Here is a 20,425-nt window from a genome sequence, read left to right on the forward strand (position 1 = left end):
AGCAATTAGAAGCAAATACAACTAAAAATCTAACCACCTTACAAACTTATAGTAAATGATGAAAAGATCTTATAAGCAACTGGAAATGTAATGATGAACTAAATAAAAAATTTCATTGAATCTTTAAGAATTTACAGAATTTATTATTCTTAAGATAAGAATATCTTAGGATAATAGGAATTACATTAATTGTAGGAAATATTAGACAAAATAAATATTAAATAATAGGATATTCTTTGTCATTTGTATAAGTCACAATTCTTTACCATTAATGATTAGGCAAATAAATACTTACAATTAAATACTGTTCAAAGGAAGGTTTCCCACAGAGAAAAACCATGAAAAGAAAGTGACTTCTCTAGTACCACGATAGATTGAAATATATCACACCTAGTCCCATCTCATAAGCATTAACCCTGCTGAACACTGAATAATAAAACAATAATTTACTCCAGGAGGGCCAATCCAACCCAATGCTGTACTCTGAAGGCATGATGGCCTTGGCAACACAGTGAGTATCACTTACTTTTGACATAAACAGTACTTCCACTTGGCAAAACAACCACATTGGAGGCAGGACTGGCAGGTCTTGGTGACTTTACAGTTGCAACGCTGCCACTTGGAACAGGGGTAGAGGTTGGGGTTGACGTGGTACTCGTGTAGGAATAGCAAACCACTACTAAACAAATAATAAGAAAGCAAATCATGTCAACTTTCACAGCATCTATTTTCATTTCAACAATTTCAACATGATTAAGCTAGAAGTCAATGAAAAGAACTTATCATCACTAATTGGTACCAAAATGCCCTGCCCCTCCACAGATATCCTCTGGCCTAAGAAGTCTCAACCCAGCCCCTACTGCAAGAGGAAATGAAAGGGAAAGTAGAATTCAGTAGCACACTTGGGGACAATATAGACAGTGTGGTAAAATATAAAGAACAATGGATTTGAATTCAGGAGAGAACTGCATTCAAATTCTTGCTCTGCCACTTACTAAATGTGACCCTTTGTGTGTCACTTCAATTCTCTGGATCTCAAACTCCTCATCTGTAAAATGGAGAGGATAATTCTTGCACTCTCTACCTCACAAAATTGTAGTAGCCTTAAGGCATCACATAAATGTGAGCAGTTATTGTTATTGTTATGATTACATTACCTTTTTAGCTTTTTTTAAATTGAATTCCTTTTAGTAATTTTAGTGACCTGCCACTGAAGGTACAATGGACAAAGCTTTGAAATGTCCAACCATCAACTAGCAGGCAATGGTAAATTTTTATCTGACAACTAGTGGAGATCTTGGGCCAAATTCTTTCATAAGTGCCCAGTTCTCTAATATCAAAGTAAATTGATCAGGAAACTCTCAGAACTGGGTTAATAGGTTTCCACTTTCAACTGCCTTATCATCTGATGAAGAAAATAAATGGAGGCAGTGACAGCAAATCCCAGAGCTGGTTAGCCAAAGAAATGGATGCAAAAAGGTAAATGTGATATCAGAAAGGTAACATTCCCATAACAAAAAAGAAGAGAAGAAATTGATGGAGGTCTAGTTCAAATGCTAGAAAATATCAGACCCTAAAAATATCTATTTTTGGCCATTAAGCCAAATTCTGGCATGAACATAAAAAACCACCCAGTTCTTTTTCTCACTTCTACTATTAGGCAGAAAAAGACAGCTGCCTCAAGTAAGCTAGTAACTGCATTTATTTCTGAGGATCATTCTTACAAGCAAACCATTATAGATATCTAAATAGGAACACCCAATCTAAGCATCATTATTGGTTATCTAAGAAATATATCTATATAAAATTATTTATTATAATAAACTAAAAAAGCCTTTTGATCAGAGAGGCCATGTCTTTCTGATACACTCTGAGTAGATATATACACTGGGTGAAAAAGAAAAGCACATAATTGATTCCAGAAGATTAAGACAGATTCAATTTGCAGGACTAGCAGATTAGCACCTTTTGCTAGTGGCCAAAATGTCCTTGCTATCACCTTTTTTTGTTTTTTAACATTCCCCTTGCATGCAAGCAAGAAATCAAATAAGTTTCTCACCAGTATATATCACTTAAAAACCTCATTACAAACAGGATTTCTGTTATTTGTTAAATAGTAGGTGATTTACCTCTCTTGCCTTTTATTTGGACAAAGTCTCAAATTATGCAAGATCCTAATTTGAGCATGTTTTCCTAAATCAGGATGGTCAATCATTCCATCTTGTAACTTTTAAATATCTGGAGCAAAATGCTTAGAAATTCAGATCAAATTTTCATAAAATGAAAAAGAAATTAGTTAAAACCAACTCCCTGGGAGAAACGTTTTTCCTCTCACCTTCTTTGCTTCCTGTTTCTGCAGGCACTGGAAGAGATGCATTGTGCTGTATAGCTGCATTGGCAACAGCATTAGCTGTAACAGTGAAGGCAGTTTGGGGAACTAGCCGGGGCATCAGTGGTACTAATCGACGACCTTCAATAGACCATTCTGAAGAGCTATTGGGTCCAGACATACTAAACAAAAAAGAAGAGGACACTGCAAGTGTTCTCTATTACTAAAAAAGCAACTATACATTTTCAAACCAAATATTATTTTTGAGATAAGACAGTTACTGAATAGCAAAGAGTTGTTCTAGAGAAGCAATACCAAAACCAATGACCATAAGTAAGATTTCAGGTTATTTCATACTTTACTTAGGAAATAACAAATTTTATTTTTTAAACTAAACCTCAAAATGTCCAGAATTCAAATTATGAATTTTTTTAAAGTTACCCTTCCATATTTGTTTAATTTGATTCCAATTTTTTTTGTTGTTTTATATTTGATTTCATTAATGATAACCTGTTTTTTCGGAAATTCTTAAAACTTCCTGATATAGTTTAATTTACCAACAAAATGAAAAAAATCAACTTTCAAATCAGATTTATCAGATGTTCATTGATGCTGATAAAAACTAAACTTTCACTAAGTCTTGTCAAAGTAAGTGTTCCACAGCAAAGACTAAGGAAGAAGGTGTCTTAATATGGTATTTGCGAATAGATTTGGGGGAAGAAGAAACTAAATGGAAAGGGTATCTATGAACTTGGATAAGAAAAAAATTACATCTTTATTTTCACTAATATCTATTGTGAATAAAACCCCAAAAGGTTGTATTCACAACATAACTAACTGAAATTTAAAATCTCTTTCAATTTGGTTAAAAAAAAAAAAATGGTTTTGATAAGTGATCAAAAGGCATCACTAGACTATGACACAAATAAGGTGAAGACCTCCTGCCCTAAGGCAGTAACCGAGAGGCCAGGGTTCTGAGGGGCAGAGGACTGCTGTGTCTAGCCACACATATTATATTATCTTTTTCACGTTCAAAGCTGACTCTGGATAAACCTAACAGCACTGGAAATAAGCAGAAATTATAATGAGTTATACAATAAAGATGTTTCTGACAAATGTCTTCCAATAACACTCAAATTGGGAAAGGAGGTGTCAAATTAAGCTGGGTCACTTTTCTTGAGTTAGTTCAACAAAATGATTTTTACTACTGGCTAATTTTAAAGGCCTACCCACAATCAATTAATATTAAATTAAAACTTTTTACTGCACATACAAGTCTTTCTAGATCGTTTCAAAAATAGACATTTCACAGAATAGCCTAAACAAAATCCAAGTTTGTGTGTGTGTGTGTGTGTGTGTGTGTATACACATATATTATAGACATATATACACACACACTTTTCTTCGATGGCTGATAAAAATGTATAAACATTGGAGTTTTAGAAATGGATAGTGAAATACTCCCTTCATTTTAAACAGTTCCTCTCCACTAGTGATAGCTTAAAACACAGCTCCCTAATAAAACGAATTACTATGTACAATCATTAACTAGGAATGATATATTTTTAAAATATTCACTTAACTTCACTTTTAATTTATTCATATTGATTTGGACATTGCTATTATCTAATTGACATTCATTTTTACAGTGCAAAATGAATAACCATACAACATGAAAAGGGCTGCATTGAAATTAAAACTAAGTTTAGGAAAGTGCTTTTTGAAAGCTTTTCAATATTCATACTGAGTGAAAGTGTGCAAATCTCCTCTGGAACATTTTAAAATTAGTCCCATATAGAAAAAATGAAGAAATGAACTTTCAGGTTACAAGCTATACCGATAAAGTCTAATCTCTGTTTGAAGCAAGAGATTTAAAAGAAGGATGGGAGAAGGCAAAGAAGAGTAAGAAGAAGCAACAGATTATTTCTAAAGGAAAAAAAAGATGTCTTTCATAAATTATTCCACTTTTTTCCCCTGGTGTTTGAAAAAAAGCTTTATTTAACTATCAAGTTTATTGAATATCATCTATTCACTTTATTGTTAAGTGTCAGATAACAAACTTCACTTACCTTTTAAAGCAGGAGGTTTTCATCCTGCTACTTCCTAATTAAATCGTGGCCAATGCCAAAATTTGTGGAAGATTATGAATTCCAAGAGCATAAATTCAGAGAAACACAGTACAAAGGGCACTATAACTTGAGCAGAGAATTTATAAATCTCTAAATATTTCCAACATAGCCAAGGAATGGAGATATAGCCGAAAAAACTTTCTTCAATGGAGCTGATTTTCGGCAAACGAAATATTATATACATGCAATACTTAGGCTCATCAAAGAAAAATTCATAATTGTTTGGGAAGGAAGTTATATAATCAAAGGGTTCTGGAATGAAACATTAATCCTGAGAGAAATACCAGAGAAAGCTGATGGAAATTCCTGACCTCTCTTTGTTACAGAAAAATTTCATAAGAGAGCCTGTCAGCTATGCTCCAGAGGCAGTTTGGTTTAGTGGGCAAAAGAGCTGAATGTGGCAAGTCACTTAACCTCTCTAAGCCTCAATTTCTTCCTCGATAAAATGGGATAATAAAAACTACATAGTACCCACCCCATGGAGTCAATAATAAGCATTTATTAAGCTCCTACTATGTGCCAGGCTAAGTGTTTAAATTAGGTAATGTAAATAAAATAAATCACTAATCTTAATAATCTAAAATAAGAGTTATTTTTAAAGTCTCTGGTCTGCTGGGCCCTGAAACATTAAGAACATTAGGAAATTGATCTCTAGTTTTTAAAAGTACTTCATATATATATTCTGTGCATGCCCAACTCCTGGAGGAAAGAAAAGAAATTTCAGATCCTTCTGCCACCTCCCTGCTATTCTTAGAATCACAACTGAGTAGAACTGACTTTGTTAAAGGATCCTAAATCCTCAGATTCTGAGTTTTCTAATCATACCACTGTGACCAAGCATGGTTCAGTAAGATGACTGAATTAAAATACTGTCCCTGCTACTGACTAATTATTGTGTGACCCAAAACAAGTATCTATACCTCTCTGGCATTCTTCTCTACTTTATAGAATGAAGGGAATGGACTAAATGATAACTTTAGGCTTCTAGCTCTAACTCCTTTACAGGTTCTAATATAACCTCTCAATTAAATTCAATCCAAACATTTATAAATGACAAGGAAATAACAATGTCATCTATTTTGGCTCTGCTTAGAAGAACAAATGAAGCTTTTCTTGGATTTTAAGCATCCTGCCCTCTCCCATCTCACCTTCCTTCTAGCCTTCCCTCCTTTTATGCTTAATCTGCTCTGGTTTCTCCTCACCCTCTGCATCATTTCTCCTGACCTGGGGAGAGGAATCTGTGAATGCAAGTCTCCCTGGCTACATTCCTTCTCAGCTCTGGTTGTTTTCTCAGGCTCAGGGAGTACAGAGACCTCCTGCAGGTAATCTCAGGAAGAACTGCAGGAGCTACAATATACTCTGCTGGCACTTCTAAGGGAAGGGGGAGGAACTATTGGGGGTGCCATTCATTCCTTCCATTCATTAGAAAAGCACATCTGGGCAAGCTGGTATTACAATATAAAACACTAAATTAAAAGTACTAAAACACCCATGGGGTTTATATGTACACACTAAAATAGAAACTTTAAAAAGAAAAAGTCAAATTCATGTATAAAAAGAAATCAGAATGGGAGAAAAAATAAGAAAAAGGAACACAAGGCAGGTAAAAACCAACTCTCAATTATCCATGCTAATGGAGAGAGGAGGGAAAGGGAGAGGTCAGGCAGATTAAAGAAACCCATGACATTTTGGTAATTAATTTTTTCCTCCTCCACCACACTTTTGCCAGGACTACTGACTAATTTAAATTTCAACTCCTCTCCCTTCCCACCCTCTGACTAAAAATACTACCAAGCAACAAAGTGGCTAAAAAGTGGGCAGCATAAGGAAGGGAGGAGAAAAGGGAAAAAGAAGGAATAGCAAAGACCCTGGCTAATTCATACATTGAATAATATGCCCCTGAATAATTGAGAGCTATAACTTTGAATTTTTAAATAAAAACAAGTAAAAACCTGAAATAATAATAACCTATTTGCATACCTGTAACTTGGTCTCTCACCCAAATATAAGGATAAATTCATTCTTTGAGGGGGAAAAAAGGAAAAGGAGACTAAATAAATGTTATCCTTTAAGTATGAAAATGACGCATCAACTTAACGACTAGCTGTCGAAGAACAATGCTACCAAAACTCTCATTTTGAGAGGCTTTGAAAGCTATTTTTCTTCACTTTATTAACAATAACATCATCTTCCTATTACCCATTCTCAAACTAGAATCTAATTCACTAAACATTGTTTAAAAAACATTCCAATTTAAAAATTTATAGCTTTGAAAGGAATGAATTAGTATATGAATGCTGAAACTAGTGAGCCAAATAAACACAAAATGTCTCTAATGAAAATGTTCAAAATTTCTATAGTGGCTACTTTTTATGTATCTTAAAGTGCCAGTAAATGCTCAGAGCATTACTAAATAGGAAAGTAATATCACCACAAAAATCTAAGCTTCAATTTACCTATCTATAAAATGTGAATAACCATTATAGTGATGAGAAACAGAGAATATTTCTAAATAACTTAAAACATGTTGTTTAATGGCTCACATTATATTGCATAGTAATAATTTACTTTTTAATCTTTCTTTTACACTGATATTAATTAAAAATACACAAAATACAAGTATGTAAGCATCCTTTACTCGAGAAAATGATATGCCTCTGAAAAGTTGTATGAAAAACAAATGTTTGTATATTTTTTCCACTGCTTTCAATCACCATGGCCAAGCAGCTCTATCTTTACTCATGATTCATTTTCAAGCGGCAGCAGCTCCTACAACACTCTGCCAAATCTTACCTGAGCCCTACCCTTTACTATTTCACCCACCCCATACCCTCTTAACAACAAGTTCAAAATTCAAAAACATTTAAAAGAACAAGGTGAGTTACTTGCTATAACAGTAATTATTCTATGATGTGATTTATCTATTCCACAACTTCTGATGTTCATAACTCCAAGTGCAAATCTCATAAAGAAGAACACCCCACACCTAACAAATAAGAAAATACATTGACTACTCATGAAACAGATATCAGATAATTTGTATTTCCTACTTATTAAATACTATGCAAGTGAAATCCTATTACAGAAAATGAGGAACCATCCAATTTTATATGCATTGAAATTCTGTTGAATTGAGCATTATTCCATATAAACGAGCTGTCAGATTACTCTTAAAAATCTCAAGTTCCATGGAGGTTTTAGTGCAATAGGATTTAACCTGGGTATGTTTATTTTCCTGATAAGATATTGATAAACATACTAGTTAAATAACAGTTAAATACAGTTTTAATTTTGTAGTCAGTTTCTCTGAGTAAGTGAAGACATTACCCCAAAGATAAAAGACTCAGGTGCCTGCTATATAATGGGAATACTGTTTCCTAGCTGTTATAAAAATTTTGTGTGATATAACTAATAGCTTACTTATGTGCAATTGTTGTTAATCGTTCATCATTTACTGCTCTCCGTACTTCAGCACGGTGGCGTTCTGTTGAGATGCTGTCAAAAAAAAAAAAAAAAAAAAAAAGTCATTATGAATTCTGCTAAGCTGTTTCTTATTTATATCGACGTTTTAAAGTAACAAGGTATCTTATTGATCAAAACCAATCCCTCCTTCCCTTCCCCTCTGTGAGATTTCTCTGACACAGGCACCCAGGATGATTCCTGTTCCCTGCTCTTGGCCTGCAAGTCCTCCTTAAGATTGTGAATTCATGCAGGCCACCTATGAATGCAAGCCCCTCTCAGCAACACTTGTTGAAATCTTGTTGAAATCTTCAAAGTTCTACAAAATTTTCCTTAATCTCTAAATTTTATCTTTCCTTCTCAAACTGTCCTGGAGCCCTTTATATGGACCTCTCTTTTAGGTCTCACACATATACTCAATCAACAAACAGTTATTAAACACTGTTTCAAAAATTGAACTAAACAATAAGGATACATCTATAAAGGAGTAATTCTGCCTTGAAGAAGTTTACATTCTAATGAAGAAGACATCATCTATATACTAGATAAATACAGAACTGATACAAGGTACCTTAGAGAAGACAACACTAACTAGCAGCTGGAGGCCCCAGACAGCTAAATCATTCTACAAAAAGTACTACCATGAAAGCTTCTAAAAGAAGCCAGGGATTCTAAGAGATGGAAGAGAGAAAAGAAAGCCTTTAGACACAAAGAATAGCTAGGGCAAAGGCATGCAGAAGAGAAATAGAGGTAGTGTATAAATAACAATAAGGACTTCAGGATGGCTAGACTATAGTGTGGTGGGAGGGAGAAATGTGTAAGGGCACAGCAGATAGAAAGAGGCCAGGTTGTAAGGAGCTTGAAAATGCCAAAAGATTTTCTATTTGATCCTAGAATCAATGGAGAGTCACAGGGGTTGATTTGGGAGAAGAAGGAGAAAAGGAGTGGTTACATGATCGTACCTGTGCTTTAGGACAATCATTTTGGCAATTGTGGGAGGGATGAATTGTAGTGAGGAGAAGCTTAAGGCAGGGATACTTATCAGGAGACTGTTAGATTTGTATTCTAAACAAGAAATGATGAACAACAGTAGTGGCTGTGTGAGTGGAAACAAGGGAATGCATTTGAGAAACTTATAAACTGAACACATAATATAGAACAAGAATAGGGATTGGAGAATGACACCAAAGAAGTAAACCTGGTGCCATCAATAGTAATTTAAAAGTTCCAGGTGTGGAACATAAGTATAAAATGTTATATCATTCTTATCTGTGTAACTGTATTTACTTTATTAAGTTATAACTTCTAGAGGAAAGGACTGTCATTTTTCCATCTTTCCAACTTTATTACCTAGAACAGTATTTTCCACATAAGAGGTCCACACTAAAGAGCTGAAAAATAAAAGAGTGTGTGTGGTGTGTGTGTGTTGTGTGTGTGTGTGTGTGTGGGTTTATATACATACACCTTTGTGTGTATATGCTGTGAAGAAAAAAGAATATAGGTTCAATTCAGATTTTAAACCATTCAGATTTGGGGGGGGGGGGGGGAGGGAGGGGAAGTACAGACTCTCCTCTGACCAAATAAGTAGCTGATCTAAGCACAAAACAAAAGGAGAGTTTAGTCTAAAAAAGAGAAAACTTAGGGGTTACATGAATGGATCTCTTCAAGCACTTAAAAGAATTACAATAAAAAGAAATTAAAGCAAAGTAGATTTCCACTTAAATTAAGGAAAACTTTTTAACAACTTCAACTTTCCAAAAATGGGGTGAGCAGCTTCACTGGGTACTGAGTTTCTCATCGGCAGAAATTTGATGGAATTTAAACTGGAAGAAATCTTAAGAGACTACCAACTCTGATTTCATTTTATAGAGAGGACCCAGAAAGATAAAGGCAATTTACTATAAAGAGACAAATGTACTGAACTTAAGAATTAGAGACTAGGGCTCTTTACCCAATCTGAAACTTAATAGTTCTGTTACCCTAGGCAAGTCCCTTCAGCTTTTGAAATCTCACTTTTCTTTTTGGTAAAATGGAGATAAAAGTAACTGTACTAAGTTGTAAAGTTGTGATTGGGAAGCGCCATAGAAATTAACATATCATCATCATCTTTATCACTATCATCATCATCACCACCACCACCACCACCACCACCACCACATCATCCTCCATAGTACCAGTAGTAGCAACAGAACTCAAGATTTGAACACAGACCCTCCAGATCCAGAAATCCAGTGAGGCTGCCATTATACCATGTTACCTTTTTGTTCAAAGGGAAGGGAGATGATCATTTAGCCAGAAGACTGTGAAGAGGATTCCTATTCTAGGTGGGAAGATGGGCCACTAGTTCAGAGAATATTCAGTTCTATGCCCAATGAAACAAAGGATTTGAGAGATAAGACATTCTACCTACTTTTAGTGGTAGGAATGTAATCCAAATGTGATTCTCTGCTCTGAATACTAACATTAGGACAATAACATCTTACTCAAATCACTGGTTACCTTCTGTATCATATCATATTACTAATAATTTTTAAAGTGTTCTGATCTGAATAAACTAATAGAAAATTAATACTGAAAGATTAAACAGATTATATTTCACAAATAGTCTAATAACTAATAACTAGTCCTAAAACTTTTTTTATTGTTGATGATGAAACTAAGGAATGAATCAATAATGTCCTCAAGTTCGTGAAAAATACAAATAAGAATTACTCACATTTTCATTGAAGAAACAAGAAAAAATAGCTTTGAATTTCAGGGAGAAATAATAGAAAAGTTTCTGATAAAGAGACTATATCAAGATAGGTTATAATAGAATCATCTTCACTATAAACTGTCTAGATGTCTAGATCCTTCCTGAGAAGGAACTCAAATCATTACTGCTAATAGCAGCCAATTTGATTTACAGAGAACTCTAAATTGTATGGAAATTCTAGCTTTTATACTATCCCAAAATCATGAAATTTCCATTGATTAGGTCTAATTCTGCCCCCTAGAGACACAGAAACAATTTACTTCCTCTTCTGGGTAACAATTCAATTCAACAAATATTTATTAAGTAACCATCCTTCCAAAATTTCACATCACACAGTCTACACTGCAGACAAACATGCCATTTCCACCTTTCAGAATTCTAATCATTCTTCCAGGTTCAATTTAGATTCTGCTACCTCTTTTTTGCAGTCTGCTAATACTTCTTTTTCTCCCATCACCACCAATGTCAATGCTTAATGTCTATTGAGTTGAATTCCAACTCTGGGACCATTACTAAGTCATACCACAAGTGCTACTAGAGAAAGTATGATTACATGTGGTGACTCACGTCTACAACCTCTGCTATGGGAAGCTGAGATCTGCTGATCACTTAAAGCTCTGAGCTACAACAGGGTTAAAACCAACTAGGTATCTATGCTAGATCAAGCACCAGAATTATGTGCCTCCAGGAAGGTAGGATTCACCAGGCTGCCTAAGGAGAGGCAAAGTGGATCAGGTCATAAACAAAGCTGATTAAAACTTCCAAAACAATGAGACAATGAGTATTGGACCTGTGAATGGCTGCTGTACTTCTAGCCTGAACAAGATGGAGAAAAGGAAAAAAGTGAAGCAAAAGGAAGAGTGGGAAAGAGAGAAAACCTTTGGAACCTCAAGTTTCTTACTCTGTGAAATAGAGCTAATAATACTTGATCTACCTCATAGAGTTGCCACAAGGAAAGAACACTGTAAACCACAGGCAAAAAACTTGACTTCCAAAGCATCAATTTCCCATAAGGGGAGTTCATCTAGGTAACTAAGGTCTGTTCTAGTTCTGAAACTATTATCACATTATATCCTGATGTTATCTATGACCTTAATCAAATAGCAATTTCTACCTTTCGCAGCCATCTTCCCCCACTCTTTGTCTAGATCCAAAGACATCTCAACCTACGAAATGTCCTATGGACCTAACAAAAATCTTCCTCAATACAGGCTCTGACTTGGAAGTGATAGCTCCATGATGTAACAAAAAGAGGAAAAGATACAGAATCAAAGGACATAGGCTGGGATCTTGGTGAGTACTGCCTGTCTGATCTTGGATTAGTCATACTCCTTCTCTGGGGCTTTTCTTATCTGTGAGGGGACTAGACTCGATGATCTCCAAGGTCCTTTCTAGCTCCAAAATCCTATAATCCCATAACTAATCAACATTCCTACTGGAATGCTGGCCACAAACCAAGAACAAAATTTGAGACTCTCTTAACAACCCCAAGGATGTGAAAATACAAGAATTTGTTTCACAAAGTATTTTAGTGGATATTATAATAAGTTATAAAGCTTATCTTACATGATCTTATATTACTCTAAATATGAACTCCTTAAGAGTAAAAGTTATCTTTTACTTTTCCTTATATCTTCAGCCTTTACCATAGTCCCTGGTACATAGTATATGTACTTAATAGATGTTTACTGACCATAATGAAATCTGAAGATGAAAATTTGTTGCACATTTAAAATAAAGATATTACCTAAGAACTTTTGAAAGTTCTCCAAGAAGATCTTTCTTTTCCTTCGTGAGGTCCCCCTGTGCCCGCAAGGCACTGATAACTCCAGCATATGCCTCCAATTCTAGAAGAAGAAGAAATCAACTTTTATCATAAACTTTTAATGTGCTTAATTCAGTAATGTGTTCTATAAAAGTTCACTGAAAGAAACATTCAAATCAACTACGAAGTAAAAATAAAAAGGTTCTTTAAAATCCTATTGCTAAAACATCCTAAATAAACACATAATACTTCCAACTTGATGTAAATGACTCTTGTTCAAATATAAGACCAAAAAAAAAAAAAAAAAGACACTTTAAAGAGTAAATCTGAAAAGAAACATTCCATTTTATAAGACACTGGAACCAAGACAACCAAGATTCAAATAAATACTCAATGAGTGAATTACCAGAAGACAATTTAATTCAGTGAAAACATTTATCTTTTTCCCCCCCTGAGGCAATTGGGGTACACAGCTAGGAAGTGTTAAGTGTCTGAGGTCACATTTGAACTCAGGTCCTCCTGACTTCAGGGCTTGTGCTCTATCCATCTAGTTGGCCAATGCAAAACATCAGATTAAGAGGAGGAAGTGACAGAGAGAAAGAGACAAGGAAAAGTGGATAGAATAATGGGGAAGGGAAAAATTGAGGAGGGGAGGAGAGAAGAAATTACTTTCAGGGATGGGGGGTGGTGAGAAGAGAAGGGCTAGGGCTAGAGAAGACTATCTGGCTAAAGTGGCACCTGAGTTAATTAAAGGAGAAAAGAGATTTCAATAGATGGAAATTGAAAGAAACTATTCTTAACATGAGGACAGAATGATAAAGAAAAACAAACCAGTATAGACAGAACAGAGAAAGGGAATAGTATAAGACAAGGCTAAATGGGGAAACTGAAACCTGAAGCATGGAGAGTCTTGACTGCCACTTGGTAGGGAGTGGGAAACCATTGAAGATTTTCTAATAGAGGAATGAGAGGATGCACACAGCTCAAATGGATGCAAATGAAATGAAGAGAGGATTGGCTGTAAGCAAGAAGTTGAGACGTTAAAACTGTCTAAGCAAGAAATGTTGAGGGTCTGATAAGGGTCCATTTGGAATGAAAAACAGTTGAATTCAACAGACATTTCAGTAACTAGCCACATGAATAGCTCTATGGGATGAAGGAAAGGAAAGAATCAGAGAAGAATTTAGGCTGATAATTCTGGGAAGATGATTGTGCCATTAAGAGGCTCTATGTCTGATGCTAAAGAATTCCAAAAATGCTCTGATAAAACTATAGGAATCTCACAGAAGCATTCATTCACAAACTGTTCTACCTGCAAATGCTTCTCTAAGTCCTACCTAAAAATGCATTTTCATACAGTGGCAAAAGCCCTCTGTAGACCTGATTTCTAGCTCTGGCTTTGCCAGTAATCTGATGTGGGGCCTTCAAGGCATTTCTGCTCTCTGGTCCTTAGTCACCCCATTGATAAAATTAGGGGTTGGGCTAGACTATCTTTAAAGTTCTTTCCAAGTCTAACAGCCTGGGGTTCTAAACAGTTTCATCTTGCTTATTCCCTCTTATTTGATGGCAAAATGAACACCAAAGAGAGACTAGGAGGCATTTTCTACTTTCCTCAGATCAAAAGAGCCTGAATAACCCTACTAGACAACTTTTGCCAAGCCTTAGAGCCAGGCAGTTTCATTGTACTATCCTTCCAGAGAATGAAACAGCATAAATTTTTGTATTCTAATTTCATTTCAAAGATGGAAGGGCATTTAATGATCCCCTAACTCCATCCTGTTTATTCCACAAAAGGATGAATTGAGACAAAAGGGGATAAAGTTAAGATATAAACATAAATAAGATATTGGCTTGGGGCTTGAAGATTTTACATGCTAGTACACAAAAAGCAATGCAAATAGATATATAAGTGCTGTGGGAAAAGGTACAAATAGAAAGAGCAATTGACATGCAATGGGAGAAGAAAACTTCTGGCTGGAGAATTAAATTAATTTTAGAGGGGCAACATTTGGCTAACATTTCAACTAGCAGTAATATGGAAAAGCATAATCGACATAGAGAGAAACAGAATGTGGAAGGATACAAGCAAATGTATCCTTAGAGAATAGCAAGTAGTCCAGTTTTATGTAGAATAGAATGGCTAATAAATGAGGTTGAAAGGTACAGTTTGATTCAAATTGGAGAAGAGTCTGAATGCCAAACTAAAGAGTTTGCATTTTACTCTGTAGTCAACAAGGAAGCCATTGAATGCTGAGCAGGAAAATGACATAATCATAGTAAAAAAATATATAATATCCATATGCAAGATGAACTGGAAGGATGAGCAGAGTCTGATAGTATGGGGACTAAAAAGAATCTTTGTGAAAAGTAATAAAGGTCTAAACTGCAATGCTAGCATAGAAATAGGAATAGAAAGGAGTTGAATTTGAGATATTATAAAGGTTTTTAAAAAATAGGGACTTGGCAACTGGAAATTGTTTAAAAAAAAAAAAAAAAACACACAGGAAGAATCAAAGACAATTCCAAAGATTGAATTCTAGATGATTAAGAGAATTTTGAGAAAATTAGCCTCCCAAAGTAGGGGAGTCAAAAAGAAGAGTTTAGGGAGGACAAATCAATTTAATTTTGTAATTTTAAGTTTTAGGTGGCTAAATTCAAAAATAATTAAATGCTGCCAATATTTTCACACAGTTTAATCCTAACTTAATCATCATGCACAGAAGCAGTCCAAAGAAGCTCACACAAAGCCAAAATAGTGATTTCAGTTTTGCATTCCAATTCATTCCCTCTTCCTCCTGTGAAAAATTCTAGAAATCCACCTGTACTATAAAGCTTTCTACTGTAAAACCATGATTTTTCCCACACTGTTTAGTTATGTCTGATGAGGGCCATTATGGGTACAGCATCCAGGGTACAGTTATCTATTTTCTATTGCTACATGGTTGCCAAACTATCTCAAAGTGTTACCTCCAAAGAAATGTAAGTATTAATTGGCTTTTGGAACCACAGCATAAACACATTATAAACTAAATTGTTATTAGTGTTTATATTACATAGCCCTAAACATTTTAATTTATACAAATCAGCCATTTAATTATACTGTAGCACTTCCACAATACTAAGTTCTCTCTCAAGCGTGCTTCTTTGGGCATCACTTAAAATACATGTATTGTAGAAAAGGGAGAATTTACAGCCTCTACAGATGCAAAAGAAAGACATTATCTTGCAATTCATTTTTACTGAAGTAAACTTGAATTTATTATCCTGCATTAAACTTAATTTTAATCAAAAAAAAAAAATGAAAGTTTGTTTTAAAATTACTGACCATCAAAAAACAGTGCTTTTCTCCTAAAATTTCCAATGAACCCTAGTGTTTAAAAGCATTGCAAAGGTTTTCATTGTTATGATAATAAGTAGGAGGAAGCTGGGGGTAGAAATGGCTGCAAATTCTTGCCAACCCTCACCCTTTCAAAGCCAAAGATCACTTTATTTATAAATGACATTGCACTCCAGGATCTGTTTTCTTTTATTTAGCCCCTGCTCCACTGTAACTTTACTGACACTGCTCTAACTGTGATTAGGGATATGTTTAGAACTAAAGGTCATACTTTTGTATTTAATTTTAATCTCTTGATGAAAAGCCAAAAATCCTTTAAATATCAATCTGATCTACTGCTGTCATTTCATATGGCAATGTTTCAGTGTAGCTATTATTTGTTCATTATCATCAAATGAAATAAATTAGTATATATTGTGAAATAAAATATGATTTCCTATATACACCAAATCACCATAACATCAATATAAAGCATTTATTAAGTATCTATAAAGTATCTGTATCTATATAAGTATCTATAAAGTGCAATAAAGGCAGTTATACTTAGCCCTGAGGGTGCAACTATGAAAAGTAACAATGTCTAAACCCTCAAGAGGCATACAATCTAATGGAGTGTTATACAATATGTACATAAACAAAGATGACATAAATGAGAATATGATGGGGACAAAAGGGAAGTCAGAACAAAGTGCTTTCAAAAGAATCCAAGAAGGCAAATCGCTTTTATCTTGGGAGTGGAATATACAGAAAGATCAGGAATAATAGAGATGGTGGAGAGAAGCATTTCAATAAGGAGATACAAGAATATATTCGAGGCATGAAGGGCAATATAACAAGGCAGTTGTAAAAGAAAGCAAGAAAATATTAAAGAACATCCACCAAGTTCAATTTGGCAAAAAGGGAGACCACAGGAAGGGGAAAAGTAGAAAGTTTAAAGCTAGACTGTGGAAAGTTTTCAACGTCAGACTAAAAATTTATATTTTAGCCTTCAGGAAGATGAAGCCATTAGAAACAAAAGAATTGGCACACAGGAAGAAAAAATTAAAGGAGTAACAAAAGTCACTAGTTTAGAACAGTACATTTAGGAGCCTAGAGTCAAGAGAGACTTTAGAAGTTATCAAGTTCAAATCCATCATTTTATAGATGTGAAAACTGAAGGAAAAGGAGTATAAGTGAACTGTCCAAATTCACACTCAAAAGGAAAAATGCAACTGAAGGTCTCAGAATCTGGATGTCAAACAGAGATCTTCTACACTGCTTTAAATCAAGATTCCAACCCAAGGAATCATTCCAGACTGACAAAAGTAATAGCTACTGTTAATTTTTAGTTTAATGCTGACACTAAAATATGATTTTTAAAAGCATTACAACAGCAAGTCTAACAAAACAACAAATATAATAAAGTCATGAGAAATAGGCAGAATACAAAGAGCACATATAAATAAAAGAGCATATATAAATTTCATTATCATTCATTTCCACACTGCCTCATGGGCATTAGATAATTAATTTAGTTAAACTGAACTTAGATTCTAAGTTCCACTGATGTTAGCAGAAAAAGCATTACTGGGTCTTGAGGATTAGAAAACCCAGAATTTCTGACTCAATAAATCCCTCTATGATCCCAGAGAATCCCCAATGGGTTAAATTTCCTTATCTAAAAAATGAAAATACTATCTACTTCTGCAAGTTGTGAGCAAAATACTTTGCAAACCTTAAAGCACTCAAGAAAAGGAAGTTGTTATGATTGAAATCATCATTAAATGAATATAATTCCAGAACAACAACATAATTCATAAAAATTCAGGGCCCCAAAATGATACCTTACCCAATTTTCGAAGGATCCTTTTGCATTCATCCCTGCTGAGATCCAGAAGGGTTGGCCATACAACAGGCATCCTTGCTCCTGTTTTGTAGCCCCACAGAGCTTATCTTCCCTATAAAAAAGGAAAAAACTTAAGTCACCAAAATGTATCTATTAATTACCTGGAACAGTACACTCCTGTAAAACCACACTTTCCCCACTATAGCAATTTTCCCGCTGTTAAGGAACAGGCAGACAAGACTTTCAGTGGTTGCAACACATTTTCCCTGTCAATCTGTTTTTTTTAAAAGGATTTAGGTTTTATATCCCTGGGCAATTATTTGCTCTAATGTTGACCACCATTCCTTACCTGGATTCTTTATGAACCCAAATGATCAATGGGCAATTAAAACCAACAGTACAATGACAGATCAGCAGGTTTCAAAAAGGGAATAGAACCATGAAAAGAAATCAGTTTGCTTAGGCAAGGGTTATGGAAGCAGAGGATACAGTATCTTTCCCATGCTCCAAAACAAAGACTGACAGACACAACAGTCCAGAAACATCACCACAGAAACTCAGCTACCTAGTTATGTTAAAAAAAAAAACACAGTCCAAATCCACTGTTCCTCCCTCATAAATGCCATCGTCTAGAGCTTGCCTCCTCTATATAATATATGCTTAGCTTGACTCCCTTTCTCAACTTCCTTACTTTTTCCCTCTCTCCCTAAACACAAGCATTCTGAAACACAAGATGGACACATCTACCTTTACCCTCTTCCTTCTTTGCTTCTACCTCTCCCAACTCTTACCCTCCAAACACATGCACACAGAATTATAGGAGGAACATACTAAAACATCCAACTGGATCTTTCTTCTTTGCCTCCACACCATTGAAAAATCATACAAAAATATCATAAATGGACACCTTTATTTCCCCACCCCGCCCCTTCCATCTCTGCTCCAGCTTTTCTCCAAACACAGGCACACAAGATCACAAGGGGCCACCCATCCTTTCTCACTCCCCCCCAACACATATACAGAGAGGCACAAAAGGATCCCCCCTCTATGCTTCTCACCCACCAAACATATGCACACAGCTTTAGCAACAAGAGTTTACCCACCCATCCCCCACTATTTCCAACTTTTCTTATCCTCATCCCTACCTTTCCCACTCCTACACTTTTAAGTCCCTTCTCCTCCAAGCCCTACAGTCAGTTTGCCTCCCCTCCCCCAATGTCATGAGGGCCCCAGTGTCACAGCAGGATAGCAAATGACAGGAGTGCTGACCCCAAGGAAACCAACAGTAGCCTCCCTGCCCCTGCACCTCCATTCAAAGAATGTCAGAGCTGGAAATGGCCAGCAAACATGGAATTTAGGAGCCAGGAAGGACTCCAGAACATAAATTGCACAGGATGTTAGAGCTAGGAAGGAGCTATATATAGGGAATATAGACTATTAGAGCTCAGGGCTCTAGAACATGGAGAATATTAGATGTTAGATTTAGGAAGGACCTTAAAACACAGGGAGGACAGAATATTATCAAACTGAGAATGTTGTGGCTAGAAAGGATGTAGAACATAGACAGCATCAGATGTTAGAGCTGAAAAGGGCTTTGAAATGTTATAGAGTTGAGAAGGATCCTAGAAAATGGAGAATATAGAATGTTAGAACTGGAAAGGATCCTAAAACAGGGAGAACACAGGCAGGATACTAGAACCTAGAGAGCCCAGGATGTTATGGCTGGAAAGGACCTAGAACAAGGACAGCACCAGATGTTATCAATTAGAGAAGGACCCTAGAACATGGAGAACAGAGAAATGTTGGAGCCAGAAGGATCCTAGGAAATGGACTGCACCAGATGGGAGAGCTGGGCAGGACGCTGGGACATAGAGAGCTACAGGCGCTGTGCGGCCCCAAAGGATCCTAGAACATGGAGAGCAGAGGAATGTTGGAGCCAGAAGGATCCTAGAATATGGAGAGCCCGGGCTGTTAGGATTGCAAAGAAGCCTCCAACCAGGACAGCAAGAGATGGGAGAGCTGGGCAGGGCGCTCAGTCACAGAGAATACAGGATGCTCTCGAGCCCAGAAGGACCCTGAAACTTGGGGAGCATAGGAATGTTGGAGCCGGAAGGACCCTAGAATGCAGAGAGCCGGGATGTTAGAGCCGGGAAGGACCTTGGAATCGAGAGTACGGAATGTCAGAGCTGGATGCTAGAACCTAAGATGTCAGAGCCGCGGGGAAGTGGAGAACACGGCATGTCAGAGCAGGAAGGGAGCTGAAATAACGCCGGACGTCAGACCTGAAAGGGGCCTCGGGGACCATCTGGTGCAACCCCCTTAGCTTTGCAGGGAGGGAGGACAGGGAGGCCAGAGAGGGGCAGGGGCTGCTGTGAGCACAAGCAGAGAGGGGGACAAGAGCAGCAGCGAGAGCCCCTACACCTCCCGGCCACCCTCGAACTCCGGTTCCAGGCCGGGCCTGCCTGCCTTCCTCTGTCTTCAGAAGGACCCGAACCCCAGTCCCCGTCCCCCGCCCCCCCCAATCCCGTTAGGAGACAACGGAGGATGGGCACGGCGGAGGAAGGAGGGGGGACACCGCGCTTTCCTCAGTGCTGCCAGGCCCGGAAGACCGAGGACAGCCTGCCACCCCTTCTCGAAACCTGGCCCCGGGGCGACCCACCTGCCTGGCCTTTCGCGGCTCATCTAAAAGGTTCCTCCGACGAGACCCGGGCCAGCAGGAATTGGGTTTGTTTTGCGGTTCCTCAGAAGGGGGCAAGATGGCGACGGGCGCCAAGGCGCAGGCGCGACCGCGCGCCGGTGCCTGGGAGTTGTAGTGCCCACGGTATT

General features: G+C 36.7%; 1 protein-coding gene across 5 annotated transcripts in view; it reads right to left on the minus strand.

Moving 5' to 3' along the window:
- Positions 1-20,342, minus strand: part of EMSY (EMSY transcriptional repressor, BRCA2 interacting) — an 84,630-nt gene extending 64,288 nt beyond the window's left edge. For 2 of the 5 annotated variants that reach the window (XM_051987073.1, XM_051987068.1), the window contains exons 1-7: positions 20,259-20,342; positions 17,603-17,711; positions 12,420-12,519; positions 7,879-7,953; positions 6,439-6,480; positions 2,336-2,511; positions 527-679 (exon numbers count right to left, since the gene is read on the minus strand). In XM_051987073.1, the coding sequence (XP_051843033.1) occupies positions 527-679; positions 2,336-2,511; positions 6,439-6,480; positions 7,879-7,953; positions 12,420-12,519; positions 17,603-17,672 (616 nt within the window). In that variant the 5' untranslated portion in view covers positions 17,673-17,711; positions 20,259-20,342. The remainder of the gene's footprint in view (positions 1-526; positions 680-2,335; positions 2,512-6,438; positions 6,481-7,878; positions 7,954-12,419; positions 12,520-17,602; positions 17,712-20,258) is intronic. The other 3 variants (XM_051987070.1, XM_051987072.1, XM_051987071.1) reach the window with 3 other exon arrangements.
- Between the last annotated feature and the right edge of the window lie 83 nt (positions 20,343-20,425).

The sequence above is a fragment of the Antechinus flavipes genome, chromosome 3 (assembly GCF_016432865.1).
Source record: "Antechinus flavipes isolate AdamAnt ecotype Samford, QLD, Australia chromosome 3, AdamAnt_v2, whole genome shotgun sequence".
In the NCBI taxonomy this organism is placed as follows: Eukaryota; Metazoa; Chordata; class Mammalia; order Dasyuromorphia; family Dasyuridae; genus Antechinus; species Antechinus flavipes.